Consider the following 15,793-nt stretch of genomic DNA (forward strand, 5'->3'; position numbering starts at 1 on the left):
TACTAATAAAAACATTTTGAGGAGCAATTTGGTACTAAATCACATGACTGGGTATAAAAAGAGCATGTTAGAGAGGCAGAGTCTCTCAGAAGCAGAGAGATATGAGATTTGCAAATCATCCTGTTTTTGATTACAATCATTTACATTTTACACAATGTCCCAACTTTTTGGGGAATTGGGATTGTATGCCGACATAACATTAAAACCGCCTGTCTAATATTTGGTAGGTCCCCATCAGCCACTCAAAACAACTCTATTATGTTGAGTCACAGACTCTGCAGGGTCTGTGAAGATGATCTGTGGTAACTTATATCTTTAAAGGCATTCGGAGGCAAATGATTAAACATTTTGAGCTAAATTTTTTTTTTCCAATTGGTCTTTATTAAAAACATGGAGCCGTTCTTTCACAGAGGGTTAATTGATTGTCTAGCTGTGTGAATGGTACTTTTTAATTCACATTGTGCCGGTCATCTAATAACCCTTATCTCTAATTTACTAAGAGGTCATAAACAAGTATTTAAGCCACATTCTGGTCAGTAAGATAAGAACTGAGCTATGATGAGTGTTTATAAGGTCAGAGAGCAGAGATGAGGAGGCTTCAGATTAGGCTACTTTCACACCTGCGTTTAGGTGCGGACCCGTCTGGTATCTGTACAGACGGATCCGCACCTATAATGCAAACGCTTGTATCTGTTCAGAACGGATCCGTTTGCATTACTCTGTGAAAAAAAAATTTAAGTCTAAGTGCAAGTCAAACGGATCCGTCCTGACTTACATTGAAAGTCAATGGGAGGCGGATCCTGATACATTGTAAGTCAGGACAGATGCGTTTGGCTGCAAGCAGCGTTTTGGTGTCCGCCTCCAGAGCGGAATGGAGGCGGAACGGAGACAAACTGATACATTCTGAGCGGATCCTTATCCATTCGGAATACATTGGGGCTAAACTGATCCGTTTTGGGCCGCTTGTGGGAGCCTTGAAACAGATCTCACAAGCGGACCCAGAAACGCCAGTGTGAAAGTAGCCTTAGCTGGCTGACAGAACAGAGAGTAAATTCAGATCCCTCTATAAAAGCATATCAGCCCTGTACAGAAAAAAAGGCTCCATATTTGTAATAAAGACCAATTGAAAAAATTATTTTCGCTCAAAATCAGTACAATACCATAATTTAAAAAAATTGTACCCAAAGGCGTACATAGCCTTTAAGTCCTGTAAATTGTGAGGTTACGGCCTCCATGGATCGAATTTGTTTCCCAGCACATCCCACAGGCGACGATCTGGCTATACAAATGATATGCAGTGGAACATCAAACTATTCACATGCATCCCAACAAAAAAAAACACATTTGTATAAAAACTGAATGTACCTGAAACTGGATCCAGTCATCTACAGTCAGCAAGCGCTCCCGGTGTTGTACGGCTATATCACCTCCAAACAGGAGTATTGGAAAGGGAGACACCAGACTAGTTTCTCTGAGGAAGATCTTGGAATATTTAACCTGTGGAAGAACAGAGGAATGATGGATAGACTGTAACTGGTACAAAATAAACATTTATCATTCCTGAAGCTGTGAGTTTCTATGGACGGCACATACATTAGGGAACTAATGGGCCAGCACATGGACAGTACAGTAACACCATCTCACCTTCTCCTGGTACAGCAGCCAGCCATAGGTTTGCAGGTCTCTGTTCACAGAGGATGGGTGCACTTGTGCTTTTCCTTGCGCAGTTATAACCATGCACGCCAACTTCTCTGAGATATCCACTGACTTTGTGCACAGGATCTTCCCGACATTGTCATACAGACCAGCTGTCAAAATGGCTTTAAGGAGCGACATCTCCTCTGTAGACATTTTTCCTTTTTTGTCCTGGGGTACTTGAACACCATTTGAAGACGTTGATTTGGGGCATTCAAAGCCTGCTGCCCTCACCAGCCGAATTAACTCCTGTTTCACATCCTTAAGAAGAAAAGAGATTTACCTTACACAGCGCAGCCTGTACTGTAGACCTATGCACTGGCATACTAATGTCATTTTCAGCGGCAATCATGATCTGATTGAAGGTGATGCATGGTTGTGCTGAGTCCTGGGGTTCTCCATCTTGGTTATCAGAGGAGGGTCTGACAGACCAGGGTTGCACAACCTTTGTTCTGAGGGCCACACTGTCAGACTGAACCCATTCTTAAGGGCCGTAGTGTTCAGAACTCCAGAGAAGAGGAGACAAAGGACCGCACATGCATGTGTTATCTTCATCATAGTTTATGGGATGAACATTTCATAACTTCCATGAAATAAAATGGAGAGAGCTGCACTCATGCACGGCCAACATGGCTGCCACAGCCAATCTTCTGAAAGGCGGGTCTGCCATCTTTGATAAATCCTTACACTCATAATGCTATCTAACTAGACATATAGGTAACTAGACATTGCACTTTAATGGCAGCAAAATAAAAGGTAAAGCAGCGCATGGTGCCATTTTCCATTCCTCAGTGATCCATTTTAGATAAGGTTGGGGCTTCATGGCGATCTTGGCCACGACATCCGTTGCACGACCCACGAGCACTGTGTAGCATTCCAGCCATTGAACTGAGAGGGGTTACAGTGCGACAAGCAAGTTACCGTGACCACAATCCCCAAATCCTATGCGTCAGGTGTTAAGGCCAAGATCGCCGTAAAGCCCAGGCCAAGATCGCCGTAAAGCCCAGCCTTAGACAGGTGTTACCATTTTTTTTAAAACTCGTTTTATTGAACAAGGAACATGTAAGGCATGACAATATCATTGAATAAAAGGTGGTGTCGCCAATTTTATGAGACTACCAGTCAATTCATATATGTCATACAGTATTAAAATGGAAAACTAGTGCAATACCTCTATAGTCAAAAGTGCCTTTCTGTTTAGAAAGTTCTTCCTGCAGTAACTCATCTCTGAGTTATAACCTTCTGCTCGGATCATCTTCCACCTGTGAAGACAAAGGGAGTCCCTCGTAAGAAACAGGTCTACATGATGAGTCTTGGGATGACACATTCCTACAGGATACAGGAATCGCATACACATACCAATTCCCCTATTTTGTTATCAGATATGTGTGATTTATGAGTAAGTGAAATCTGATAATAGAGCAGGCAGGAAAAGGAGACTTTTGTATAACTTACCAGTAGTCTCTTTCTCGCTCTTCCTTGGGGGACACAGGAAACCATGGGTATAGCTCTGCTCCCTAGGAGGCGTGACACTAAGTGAAAGCTGTAAGCCCCTCCTCCATCAGCTATACCCTCAGCCTGGAGAGAGAGACTGCCAGTTGCGTGTCCAAGTAGTGAAAGATAACCACCAACCGGAAAAAAGAACTGTCAAGCCCCAACGGGGGCAACCAAGCCGGAACCACAACTGTAAACCCAAATGAAGGGCGGGTGCTGTGTCCCCCAAGGAAGAGCGAGAAAGAGACTTTACTGGTAAGTTATACAAAAGTCTCCTTTTCTCGCCCATTTTCCTTGGGGGACACAGGAAACCATGGGACGTTCCAGAGCAGTCCCAGAAGGGAGGGACCAGAACAACCAGACCAACACCCAGAGGCATCAATCAACTGCCGCCTGCAACACCAGACGGCCTAAAGCAGCGTCAGCCGACGCATGAGTATGCACCCTGTAGAACTTGGTGAAGGTGTGCAAGGAGGACCAAGTGGCCGCCTTGCAAATCTGCTCCGTAGAAGCCCGATTCCTCTGAGCCCAGGAAGCCCCGACCGCTCTAGTGGAGTGAGCGGTAACACCAGGGGGCGGAACCTTGCCCTTGGCGAGATAAGCCTCAGTAACAGCCATCTTGATAAAACGGGCGATAGCAACTTTGGACGCCGCCATCCCTCTGCGCGACCCCTCCGGAACCACAAAGAGCGAGTCAGTACGCCTGAAAGAGCTGGTTACCTCCAGATAAACCTTCAGCGCCCTGACAACGTCCAGGCGATGAAGCTTCCTCTCCCGGGGGTGGGAAGGGGAAGGACACAAGGAGGGGAGAACGATGTCCTCGTTCAGATGAAAGGCGGAGACCACCTTAGGAAGGAAGGAAGGGACCGGACGAAGAACCACCTTGTCCTGGTGGAACACTAGGAAAGGTTCCAGACAGGAGAGTGCAGCCAATTCGGACACCCTCCGAAGAGAGGTGACGGCTACAAGGAAAATAACCTTGCAGGACAAAAGCCGCAAGGAAACAGTCCGCAGAGGCTCAAAAGGAGAAGCCTGGAGCGCTGAGAGAACCAGGTTCAGGTCCCAGGGCGGTACCGGAGGGCGGTACGGAGGAACCGCGTGAGCCACGCCCTGAAGGAAAGTCTTGACAGGACCAAGGGGGGCCAGTGGGCGCTGAAACAAAATGGACAGCGCAGACACCTGACCCTTCAAAGAACTAAGACCCAGACCTTGGGCAAGGCCACTCTGAAGGAAAGACAAAACGGTGGGGAGAGAAAAGTGGAGCGGAGGAATCCCCAGATCGGCACAGAACCCCAAATAGGTCCTCCAGGTCCTATAATAGATCCTAGAAGAGGACGGCTTACGGGCGCGGATCATGGTGCGGACGACGTCCGCAGAAAAACCCCTACGTGTCAGGACGGTGGTCTCAACAACCACGCCGTCAAACGTAGGGACCTTAAACGCGGGTGGAAGATCGGTCCCTGAGAGAGAAGATCTTCCCTGGCGGGCAGCGGCCAGGGCGCGTCTGCCAGGAGCAGCATGAGATCGGCGTACCAAGACCGGCGGGGCCAGTCCGGAGCGACCAGAATCACCGAGACGCCTTCCGCCGCGATCTTCCGAAGGACCTTGGGCAGGAGTGGGATGGGAGGGAATATGTATGGACGCGCGAAGCCTCGCCAAGGAAGAACGAGGGCGTCGGCTCCGCAAGCTCCCGGATCCCTGGCCCTGGACAGATAGGCGGGGACCTTGTGATTGAACTTGGAGGCCATGAGGTCCACGTCCGGCATGCCCCAACGAAGGCAAATGGCCTCGAACACCTCCGGGTGAAGAGACCACTCGCCGGGGTCGACGGTGGTGCGACTGAGGAAGTCCGCCGCCCAATTGTCCACCCCTGGAATAAAAATTGCAGATAGAGCCGGGACGTGGGCTTTCGCCCAACGGAGAATGCTGGTGACCTCCCGCATCGCTGCTGCGCTGCGAGTGCCCCCCTGGTGGTTTATGTACGCCACGGCCGTGGCGTTGTCCGATTGCACACGAACTGGATGACCCCTCAGCAGATGAGTCCAGTGTCGCAGAGACAGAAGGGCCGCTCTCAGCTCCAGGACATTGATCGAGAGTTTGGACTCCGATGGAGACCAAATGCCCTGGACGGATCGGGGAGGAAACACGCCTCCCCAGCCCAAGAGACTGGCATCGGTTGTAACCACCAGCCAGTTGAGCGGCAGAAAGGACTTGCCCAGAAGAGGGGCCTGTAACCACCAGCGGAGAGATGACCACACCGGAGGCGATAGACGGAAGGGATGGTCCAGAGACTCCGGCGATTTGTCCCAGGAGGAGAGGATCGCCCGTTGGAGAGGGCGGGAGTGAAACTGCGCAAATGGGATCGCCTCGAAGCAGGCAACCATCTGCCCCAAGACCCGCATGCAGAAGCGGAAGGACGGTCGACGGTGGAGAAGGAGACCCCGAATCGCCCGACGGAGGGTCAGACGTTTTTCCGAGGGAAGACGTACCTCCGCCGCTCCCGTGTCTAAAAGCATTCCCAGGAAGACCAGTTGTCTGGAGGGGGGAAGGGAGGACTTGGGGAAGTTGATGACCGAACCGAACCTCGCCAGGGTCTCTAGAGTGAGATCCACGCTGGCAACCGCTTGAGAAAATGACGGAGCCTTGATGAGGATATCGTCCAAGTACGGCAGCAGAAAAACACCCCTGGAGCGGAGTAAGGCCAAAACCGGGGCCAGGACCTTGGTGAACACCCGGGGGGCTGTTGCCAGCCCAAAGGGAAGGGCGACAAATTGGAAGTGAAGGTCCCCCACGGCGAATCGGAGGAAGCGATGGTGACACCGGGCTACCGGAACATGGAGGTAGGCATCCTGTATATCGATGGAAGACATGAAATCTCCCCGCTCCAGGGAAGCCACCGCGGAACGGAGGGACTCCATCCGAAACCGTCGAAGGAGGAGAAAACGGTTGAGCCTTTTGAGGTCCAAAATGGGCCGCACCGAACCTCCCTTCTTGGGAACTACAAAGAGGTTCGAATAGAACCCTTAGAACCTTTCCTCTAGAGGAACGGGGGTAATCACCCCCCTGTCCAGTAAGGCTTGAACAGCCGCAAAGAACGCGGCCGCGCTTTTCGGGTCCCGCGGCGGGCGGGAGCGAAAGAACCGATCTGGAGGGAAGGACGCGAATTCGATTTTGTATCCGGAAGACACAATTTCGAGAGCCCAGGCGTCGGAGACGAGAGCCATCCAGACGTCCCTGAAAAGGAGGAGCCGGCCCCCCACCCGGGGCGCACCTTCAGGCAGAGGACTGCTTTGCTGCGGGTGTGCGGGCAGCCTGCGGCCTGCGCCAGGAGGGCTGCGCCCGAAAAAACGGCTTCCTACGCTTATCCTGGGGAGGGGCCGAAGCGGCAGCTGCGGGGCGAGCCCCAGAGGTCCTGCGGGAGGACCGAAAACGAGACGCACCAGGGCGTCCGCGGGGGGCGCCCCTGGCTTGGGGTTGAGGAAGATGGGTGCTTTTACCACCCGTGGCCTCCGAAATAAGCTCGTCTAGGCGGGCCCCGAAAAGGCGGGAACCCGCAAAAGGTAGCCCCGCCAAGGAACGTTTGGAGGCAGCGTCCGCTTTCCAAACCTTCAGCCAGAGTTCCCTCCTGACGGAAACGGCCAGGGCGGAGGAGCGTGCTATAAGGGCTCCCGCATCAAGGGAGGCCTCACAAACAAAATTCCCAGCCCGAACAATAAGCTGGGCCAAGGAACGTAGGTCCTGGATGGGGACGTCCGAGTCCAACTCCTGCTCCAGCTGCACACCCCAAGCAGAGATTGCTTTACCTGCCCAGGCAGAGGCAAAAACCGGTCTGAGGGCAGAACCGGAGGCAGCAAAAATGCCCTTGGAAAGGGTCTCCATACGACGGTCCTCCGCTGACTGAAGAGAGGACCCGTCGGGAACAGGAATGGCCGTGTTCTTTGACAGACGGGCCACAGGGGGGTCCACCTTGGGTGGGAACGACCAGGTGGCCACAACATCGGCTGGAAAAGGATAGCAAATGTCCAGCTTCTTGGGATTGACAAAACGGGCGTCCGGGCGAGCCCAAGCCTTAGACACCACGGAGGAGAAATCAGAGTGGATTGGAAAGACTTTGGAGGCCTGCTTGGGTCTGATAAAGGAGACGCTAGCTGCGTCAGAGCTAGGGGGGTCATCTTGCACTTTAAAGGTGTCACGAATATCAGAGATGAGTTGACCCATCGCTGAGGCTAGCTTGGACGGCAGGGCCGAGTCCATTTCCAAATCCGAAGCCGCCAATTCACCTTCAGAGGGCGAATCCTTTGGAGAGGAGAGGCCCGTCTGAGTGCGCACGCGAGGCGGAGAGAGAGAGGCATCCGAGGAGGAGGCTCGCTCTACTCTAAAACGCTTCTGAGAGTGCCTAGCTCGGGAAGGGTCACTAAGAGAGGGTGAACCCGCCGCAGCGGCAGAAGCGGTGGACCCGGAGGGTGCGATAGTAAGAGTGGCATCCTGCGGGGTAGGCGGCCTGTCTATTAGGCGGCCCACGACATGGGTGAGGCTTTCCACGGCCTGGGACAGGGATCTAGCCCAGTCAGGCGGGTCAGAGGAAGCAGGGAGCGACACAGCGGGCGACTGAGGCTGCGGTGGAGCCCGGCATGCAGGACAGTGCGGATCAGACTGCCCCCGGGGAAAGGGTTCCCTACAAGCGGTACAGGCATGGTACCAAGGCTTGGCGGCTGCAGAAGGGTCTGACATGGTGGAAAAAATGTTGCACTTAAAGGGGGAGACCCCAGAGAAAAAACGGAACGGGGATTACACCCAGGCAGCAGCACTGGTGGCACGGAGGGGGTTAACAGTCCTACCAGACCCGCGGACAGCGCAAGCGGCAGTAGTAAGGGCAGCAGACTGAAGGAGGCTGTGGAGGAGTGGCAGCAGGTACGGAGATGAAGAGCTTCAGGATCGGACGGCAGAGAGGATTCCACGCAGCACTAGAGATGTGCTGCCCGACGAAGCAGGAAGCAGCGGAGCGCATGTAGGGAAGCTCCGCCCCCCCCCCCGCGCTGAAGGAGAAGGCAGAGCCGCGCGCGCGCGGCAAAATGATTTAACCCCCAAGAAAGATGAAGTGCCGGCCAAGCTAAAATGGCGCCGTTCGCGCCAAGTAAGCGGCCCCCGCCGCGCCTGGATGTGGCAGACGGCCTCCTGCCCACAGCCGTCCCCCTGATGCCCTGCCGCTGGAGAAGACCGAAGTCCCCCCAAATGATGCCCGGTAAAAGTTGCCGGCCCAGTTATGCCCATGGGGGGGGGGGGGGGTCGATGGTGGATGGAAAACGCTTGAGTCTTCAAGCGTAGACGTAGCAGCGGTGGGAGGGAGGGAAAGGGGGGGGCTGGAGCAGCCACTCTCACCATCCGCTGTCTTCACCCTCAATCCATCCAGCAGGGTCGCCCCTTCAGCTACTGGCACCGCAGTGGCAGGAAGCCGGGGGAGGGACTTGGCGTGCGGGTGACCCTTGAGCTGGCGGGACGCAGGGGAGCGAGGCTGCCCTGGTCCACCTTGTCTTCTGTGGGGGAGGCGGCAGTGCGGAATTACCGGCACTGGCGCAACTCAACCCCGGGAGAAACAGAGGGGTCTAGTGCGCCTCTGTTGTCCCTGCAAGTAGAAAAAAACCGAATTAAAAACAACAAATAACGCAAAAAAATAAAAAATTATAGGAAAGCGACCCTGCCTAAGCAGGGAGTGTCTTGCCTCCTTGGACACTAAGCAAAAAACTGGCAGTCTCTCCCTCCAGGCTGAGGGTATAGCTGATGGAGGAGGGGCTTACAGCTTTCACTTAGTGTCACGCCTCCTAGGGAGCAGAGCTATACCCATGGTTTCCTGTGTCCCCCAAGGAAAATGGGCGAGAAAATCAAATGTCCCCTACACTGTCCTGTACGTCTATAAACAGAATATAGGCCTCTGTTAATGGCAGTCTGTATAATGTCTATTCAGAAGTAGTCATGGTATACATCATACACCAGTTGCCTGTGCCACCTGACAAGGGGGTGTCGCACCTCAACATGTATGGAATAACGCTAGGATATGCCACAAACCTCAAATAGATGTGGGTCCCACTCCTATCTCCAGAACAGGGCTCCCCAAGAGGAGGACAGCACACTGGGCAGGCGAGGCATCCTCTCCATTCACTGGTTTTGGACTTCCAAAAATGGCTGAGCAAGCATGCTTGGTTACTTTCAGAAGTCCAATAGCAATGAATGGAGAGCAAAACTGCGCAAGCGTGGTCACCTCTCCATTCACAGCTCTGGGACTCCCAAAAAAAAAACGAGCCGCTGCTCGCATAGTGGTAAACGGAGGGTGGCAGCGCATGCATAGCTGTTCTCCCTTCACTTCTGGGGCCCCGTCTTGGAGACAGAAGTGGGTCTCAGGGGTAGGACCCGCCCCTATCTAGCCTTTGTGGCACATCATAGCAATATGCACTAAATGTCAGGCTTTAAAAAATTCTTCCATACAGCCACGAAAAGCTGAATACTACATGGACACGGTACATAGACCTAATTATCAGGGAGAAATAACGTAATCCAGTACATTCCGATCCTTCTGTTCATGTGACTTACCCCATGTAGGCACTGAAGATGGTCAAATGGTCAGAGCTAGCTAGAGCCATGGAGGATTTTGCCAGATCTGCTTCATCTTTTCTACCAATCGGTGTCATGAATGGGGATTTTTCAGTCATGGTGGCTGCCAGGGTTGCCTGTCACAAGGGAACAATCATTACTTTAAACGGGGTCAGGAAGCTAACAGGGATGTCAATAAGACACCTGCACATCCCTAGTGGTGAATGCCATGTTCATCTTATCTATTGGAATAAGCAGGGTAAAAAAATAAATTTTAAGAAAATAGCACCATGGAAGAGGGGACAGATCCTGAAAAAAGTGACACCCCTTATAATAGCTGTAATGGTGGTCATATATGTAACCCAGCTATCCTTGAGACCGATTCACCAAAATATTGCTATATTTTTTTTTATAGAGAAGGACATTGGGACTGCTGAGTGACTAATATTCTAGAAGCAGACCCAGTTTGCTATGCAATAAAAAAAAAAAGAAAAGAAATCATCTTCTTACCACAGCATCCAGACAGCCAAAGATAGCCCCAAAAATAAGCATCTTGCCAATCTTCACATTGACGGGCAGAGCGGCAAGGTGCTGACCTAGAGGAGTAAGCCTGGGCTGAGTGAGCTCACAGGCCCCGATCTTCCGTAGTAAGTTCATGGCGTTACTGATTACTTGGACTTGTGGAGGATCCAATGCCTTGGATAGGAAATCCTCTGGAGAGCCAAGATCACACTTCTGGGTTCAACAACATAGAAAAAGAGAATAAGTTAGGAATAATTCATAATGTACAGGCAACTGGGAACCTTAGTAATCTTCAAAGTGTTATACGGAACGGTCATTTCTCAAGAGGTGCCTTAAAGATGGTTGCTTGAGATTAGAAGAAAGCTCTGCTTTTCCAGACACCGCACCACTCTTGCCCATGGGCACCATCTGGCAGCATAAAGAATGTCACATGCTCTATTTAAATGTCATTATATTGCCAGCTTTTTTCTAATAAATCAGTAATGTGGCAAACCTCACCATGATATGGAGGCAAAGTTCTTCCAAAGGTACTCGCAATATTTCTGGAACTGAATAGTCCATAAAACTGTGAAATCTGTGAGCAATAAAATACAGATATTATGAAATGTAAAGGAATAATGAGAAAAATACTTCAAAGATGGTCCCGGCATCATGCTTTCTCCTTTAAAACAATCACTGTGGGGTGGAAGGTCCTGTAGACAATGTTGGGGGTTATCCTTTTCATGTTATAAATGGCTCTATCAGGCAGGTTGAAGACCTAAAGGCCCCTTGGAGATGCAGGTTCTTGATGAGTTGTTGCCCACCCATAAAAAGGGAAGCAAGTCCTCCAAATATGTGACTAAAAAACAGTTTTAAATTTATGGGGTTAATAGTGCTCATTTATTGTCCATAATACACACCCTGTATACGCCCCCTTTCTTTAGGCACATATAAAACTGACTTCGATGTACACAGCATGCGCCTGGTAAACACTGAGGGGACATAGTATTCACAGGAATGCAGTGGCCCCCTCAAACAGCTGGCTGGTCATGGTGTTTAAATTGGGACCCAAAGAAAAGTAATACCGATCGCCTATCTTAAAGGGGTTGTCTGCTTTTTTATGTTGATGACCTATCCTCAGGATCAGTCATCAACATCAGATCAGCGGGGGTCTGACTCCCGGCACCCTGCCGGTCAGCTGTTTGAAGAGAATGCAGCGCTTCTATGACCACTGCCTTCTCTTCACCGTTTACCTGCTGGCTGTCGGAAACTGCAGTGCCGAGCAGGTGTAATTACAGCTCCATGGTCCCAATGTAGTGAATGGGGACAGCTCCTTCCTGTTCACGTGAATAGGACGGTGGAGTTGTAATCACACCTGCTCACCGCTGCAATTTCCTACAGCTAGCAGGTAAACGGTGAAGACAAGGCAGCGGTCGTAGGAGCGCTGTGTTCTCTTCAAGCAGCAGACCGGAGGGAGTTTTGGAAGTTGGACCCCTGCCAATCTGATATTGAAGACCTATTCTGAGGATAGGTCGTCAACATAAAAAAGTGGACAAACCCTTTAAGGATAGAACATCAGTTTTGAAGTACCAGATAACCCCCTTTAAGACTCCCCAATGCACAAATAAAAGGTTTCACTATAATGTCAGATATTCACATTAATTCTACAAGATCCAGAGTACAGGATCTCCTGGACAAGGCTCTTTACCTCTCCTTGGTGTACAGTCGGAAACAAAATCCATCGCGGACCCGGCCGGCCCTTCCCTGCCGCTGCAGCGCACTGGCTTTGCTTATGAAAGTCTCCACCAGAGAACTCATCTGACTGCTCTCATGATATCTACAAGAAATGATCCAACATCGCAGCATATTAAAATCCTGAACACCTCTAACTTCTCAGCTTATAGGAGTTGTCACCCAGATTTCTTAGTCATCCGACTAGTAAATCGGCCTAGATATGCAGCAATAATAGACAATTACTGAACAGCTAGCTGACTGCCCGTGAGAGATTTAACAGCGGCCATGTTGGTTGTCGCTCAGCTTTCTCAAAAAGAAAAGGCTGAATAAAATAATAACAGATTCATGGATTTAGATTTACTGACCATGTATTGATTTATAGGTTAAAATGGTATTTTTTTTTTTTTTTTTAAAGAGAATTTAAAACCAAGTGGAAGGAGGCAGATCACCTGTTTTCCTTGGTTCTTCCAGCATCGAAGACAAAGACCACATCAGGGATTGTGATACCCGTTTCAGCAATGTTTGTTGCCAGCACAATCTGTAATTCAAAGTAATGAAAAGAAAAAACAGTTATACAAGAAACACTATTGACCGTCCGCTCCAGTGGCACGTCACCGCTGCCACTGCACATATGACCCCTCTCCCTTCCAGGTGTGGATAAGCGGGGACCAGAGTGCCATGGACTGAAGGAGCCGTAATCTAGGGGTGGGGAGCAGATGAGAATGCTTCCCTCCACAGGTCTGGCAGGGAGGAGGGATGGCAAAACGTGAACGACCCCTTTAAAGGGGTTGTCTCACCTCAGACATTGAGGGAATATCGCTAGGATATGTCCCTAATGTATGATAAGGACCCACAAATTGAAGGAGCGCACACCGAATTAATTCCTTTGGGAGTGCTGGCTCAGCTATTTCCGACAGCCTCATAGAAGTGAATGGAGCGGTGGTCGTGCTTCCCATTCATTTCAATTGGACTGCCAAATACAGCTGAGCGACAACCCTCTTAGATTCAAGTCAATGCTCATGTAAAGGTCTTTTGTGTGACCCAATTCAAAATGAACGGTGGATGAATGATCGCTATTACTATTGTTCATCCCCCATTCAGTTCACATATTGTTGGCAGCACATCCCTCTTTACACAGGGTAATATTCTGCTGTATGAAAGATGCAATCACCCGACAAATTCGATTTTTGGTCATTTCTTGGCCGATCGGCAGCACCTTTACATGGGCCATATTGGGAATGAGCATTTGTTCACCATAACTGCTTCATTTCTCGGCCGGTGTAATAGGACTCATACTCCACCGCCATGGATATCCATACCTTTCTTGTTCCTGCTGGAGGAAGTACAAATGCTTCAGCCTGGTCCTGACTGGAAAGGATGGAGTGAAGTGCAATCAACTTGTACCTTAAAAAAATAAAAATAAAATCAGATCAAGCATTCACTGACCAGACCAATACAGTCTTAAAGGGGTTGTCCAATCCTGGCCTTTCATGTTATGAGATGGGAATAACCCCCAGTAAGTGCTGGCCCCTGATGGCCTGACTTATGGAAATATCAGAGTGGCTCGCTGTTTCTGTAGCTATGAAAAAAGCGTAGCACAACAATCTAGCCATTTCCGTAATTTAAACGCCCCGGACCTCCACTTACTCTGTGTTATTCACATCTTGACTTTGAAAGGCAGAGATGGGACAACCCTTTTAATGCCCACCATACTTATTAATTTATTGTCAGTCAAACCTGGGTATAGCAGTAGTAGAGAGGTTCATGGCAGTGGTTTTCTCCTCATTCCCCAATGAACACACACACACGGCCAAGCAGGCATGCAGGTGTGTGAGGGAGTGGGGAGTGTCGTCGTCAACAGCTTGTAAAGGTGTATGGCCACTTTTACACACATGAAAGAGGATAAGTAAATGGAACAAAAGCTCTACACCACTGATGGGTGCATTGTAAAAATGTGGCACTAGGGCCAAAACCCAGAGCTGGTCTTGAACGCCAACAATGGGTGGGGAAAACGGGGCTAGTATTTGATGACAGTGTTACTTTAACCCGTAGGATACCAGCGCCGTACATGTACGGCTCTGGTATCAGGGTCACAAATCCCAGTGCCGTAGAGCTGCGGGGGTCAGGCAGTCAGATAGCCGGACCCCTGCTGTATGCGCTGGCATCGATGAAAACACAGATGCCGGCGCATTAACCCTTGAACTGCCGTGGTCCGCGCTGTGCGCGGCACGTGCGGTAACCTGCCTGATGAGGGCTGGCCATCGGGTCCCCACACTGCTGTGACGGGGACCCAATGGCAGGGAAGGCAGCCCGATGCCTTCCTTAGGTATCGTGGCTGCCATCTGTGGGAGCCTGTGAGATCCAGCCCCCTGGATCTCACAGGCAGGAAGCTGTAAGCTTATTACAGTGAGTAATACACTTACAGCCAATGCATTACAATACAGAAGTATTGTGATGCATTGTAAAGCGGATCAGACCCCCAAAAGTTGAAGTCCCAGAGTGGGACAAAAAATAAAATGAAAAAATAAAAAAAAATAAAGTCCGTATCGAGGGGCTCTATAAAAATATTACATGATCCACCCCGTCAGGTGAACACCGTAAAAAATAAAAAAATAAAACTAGTTTCAAAAAAGCTATTTTCTGGTCACCTTGCCTCCCAAAAAGTTTAATACAAAGCGATCAAAAAGTCTTATGTACCCCAAAATGCTACCAATCAAACAGTCACCTCATCCCACAAAAAATGAGCCCCCATGTAAGACAATCATCTAAAAAATTAAAACCAATGGCACCCGTAAACCAATCCATCAAAATCTGCGCTGCAAAAGCCATATGGCGCTCCTTTCTTTCTGAGTCCTGCCATGTGTCCCCACATATGGGGTGTTGCCGCATTCAGGAGAAAATGGGTAACAAATTATGGGGTGCTTTTTCTTCTGTTACCCCTTGTGAAAATGTAAACATTTGGGGCTAAAGCAACATTTTATTAGAAGAAACAAAACTTTTCATTTTCACAGCCAAGTGTTTCCAAATTCCGTAAAACGCTTAGGGGGTCAAAGTGGTCAGTACCTCCTTTAATATATTCTTTGAAGGGTGTTGTTTCCAAAATTGGGTCACTTTTTGAGGGTTTCCACTGTAGGGGTACGTCTGGGTCTCTTCAAATACAAAATCGTGCCTAAAAAACATTTTACCAAAATCTGCCTCCAAATTCCATATGGCGCTCCTTTCCTTCTGACCATTGCCACGTGCCCATAGAGCAGTTTACCGCCACATATGGGGCATTTCTGTAAACTGTAGAATCAGAGTAATGTATAATGAGGTTTATTTTGCTGTTAACCCTTGCTGTGTTGAAAGAAAAAACAAGATTTTTGTAAAACTTACCAGTAAAATCTCTTTCTCGCTCTTCATTGGGGGACACAGAGACCGTGGGTATAGCTATGTCCTCTAGAAGGCGTTGACACTAGTAAAAGCTGTTAGCTCCTCCCCTGGCAGCTATACCCCCTCCAGCCTGGAGAGAGAGCTTCAGTTTGTGAGAAGCAGTAGGAGAAGCAAGAAAACCAACGAAAAAACGTGTAACAGCAACAATGCCAAGAACCAAACCAGGTTCTAACCAGCAACAGCCACAACTGTGGCCGAACAACAATACTGGGTGGGTGCTGTGTCCCCCAATGAAGAGCGAGAAAGAGATTTTACTGGTAAGTTTTACAAAAATCTCGTTTTCTCGCCCATATTCATTGGGGGACACAGAGACCGTGGGACGTCCGAAAGCAGTCCACAGGGAAGAAAAACA

The 15,793-nt window shown here is 49.8% G+C and overlaps 1 protein-coding gene across 1 annotated transcript in view; it reads right to left on the bottom strand.

Annotated features, from left to right (window-relative positions):
• Nucleotides 1-15,793, bottom strand: part of DHX29 (DExH-box helicase 29) — a 68,243-nt gene that overhangs the window by 8,498 nt on the left and 43,952 nt on the right. The window contains exons 18-26 of the mRNA XM_040421254.1: nucleotides 13,329-13,413; nucleotides 12,459-12,547; nucleotides 11,984-12,112; nucleotides 10,795-10,870; nucleotides 10,285-10,509; nucleotides 9,775-9,911; nucleotides 2,867-2,957; nucleotides 1,645-1,956; nucleotides 1,366-1,497 (exon numbers count right to left, since the gene is read on the bottom strand). Of these exons, the coding sequence (XP_040277188.1) occupies nucleotides 1,366-1,497; nucleotides 1,645-1,956; nucleotides 2,867-2,957; nucleotides 9,775-9,911; nucleotides 10,285-10,509; nucleotides 10,795-10,870; nucleotides 11,984-12,112; nucleotides 12,459-12,547; nucleotides 13,329-13,413 (1,276 nt within the window). The remainder of the gene's footprint in view (nucleotides 1-1,365; nucleotides 1,498-1,644; nucleotides 1,957-2,866; nucleotides 2,958-9,774; nucleotides 9,912-10,284; nucleotides 10,510-10,794; nucleotides 10,871-11,983; nucleotides 12,113-12,458; nucleotides 12,548-13,328; nucleotides 13,414-15,793) is intronic.

Source organism: Bufo bufo, chromosome 2 (assembly GCF_905171765.1).
Source record: "Bufo bufo chromosome 2, aBufBuf1.1, whole genome shotgun sequence".
In the NCBI taxonomy this organism is placed as follows: Eukaryota; Metazoa; Chordata; class Amphibia; order Anura; family Bufonidae; genus Bufo; species Bufo bufo.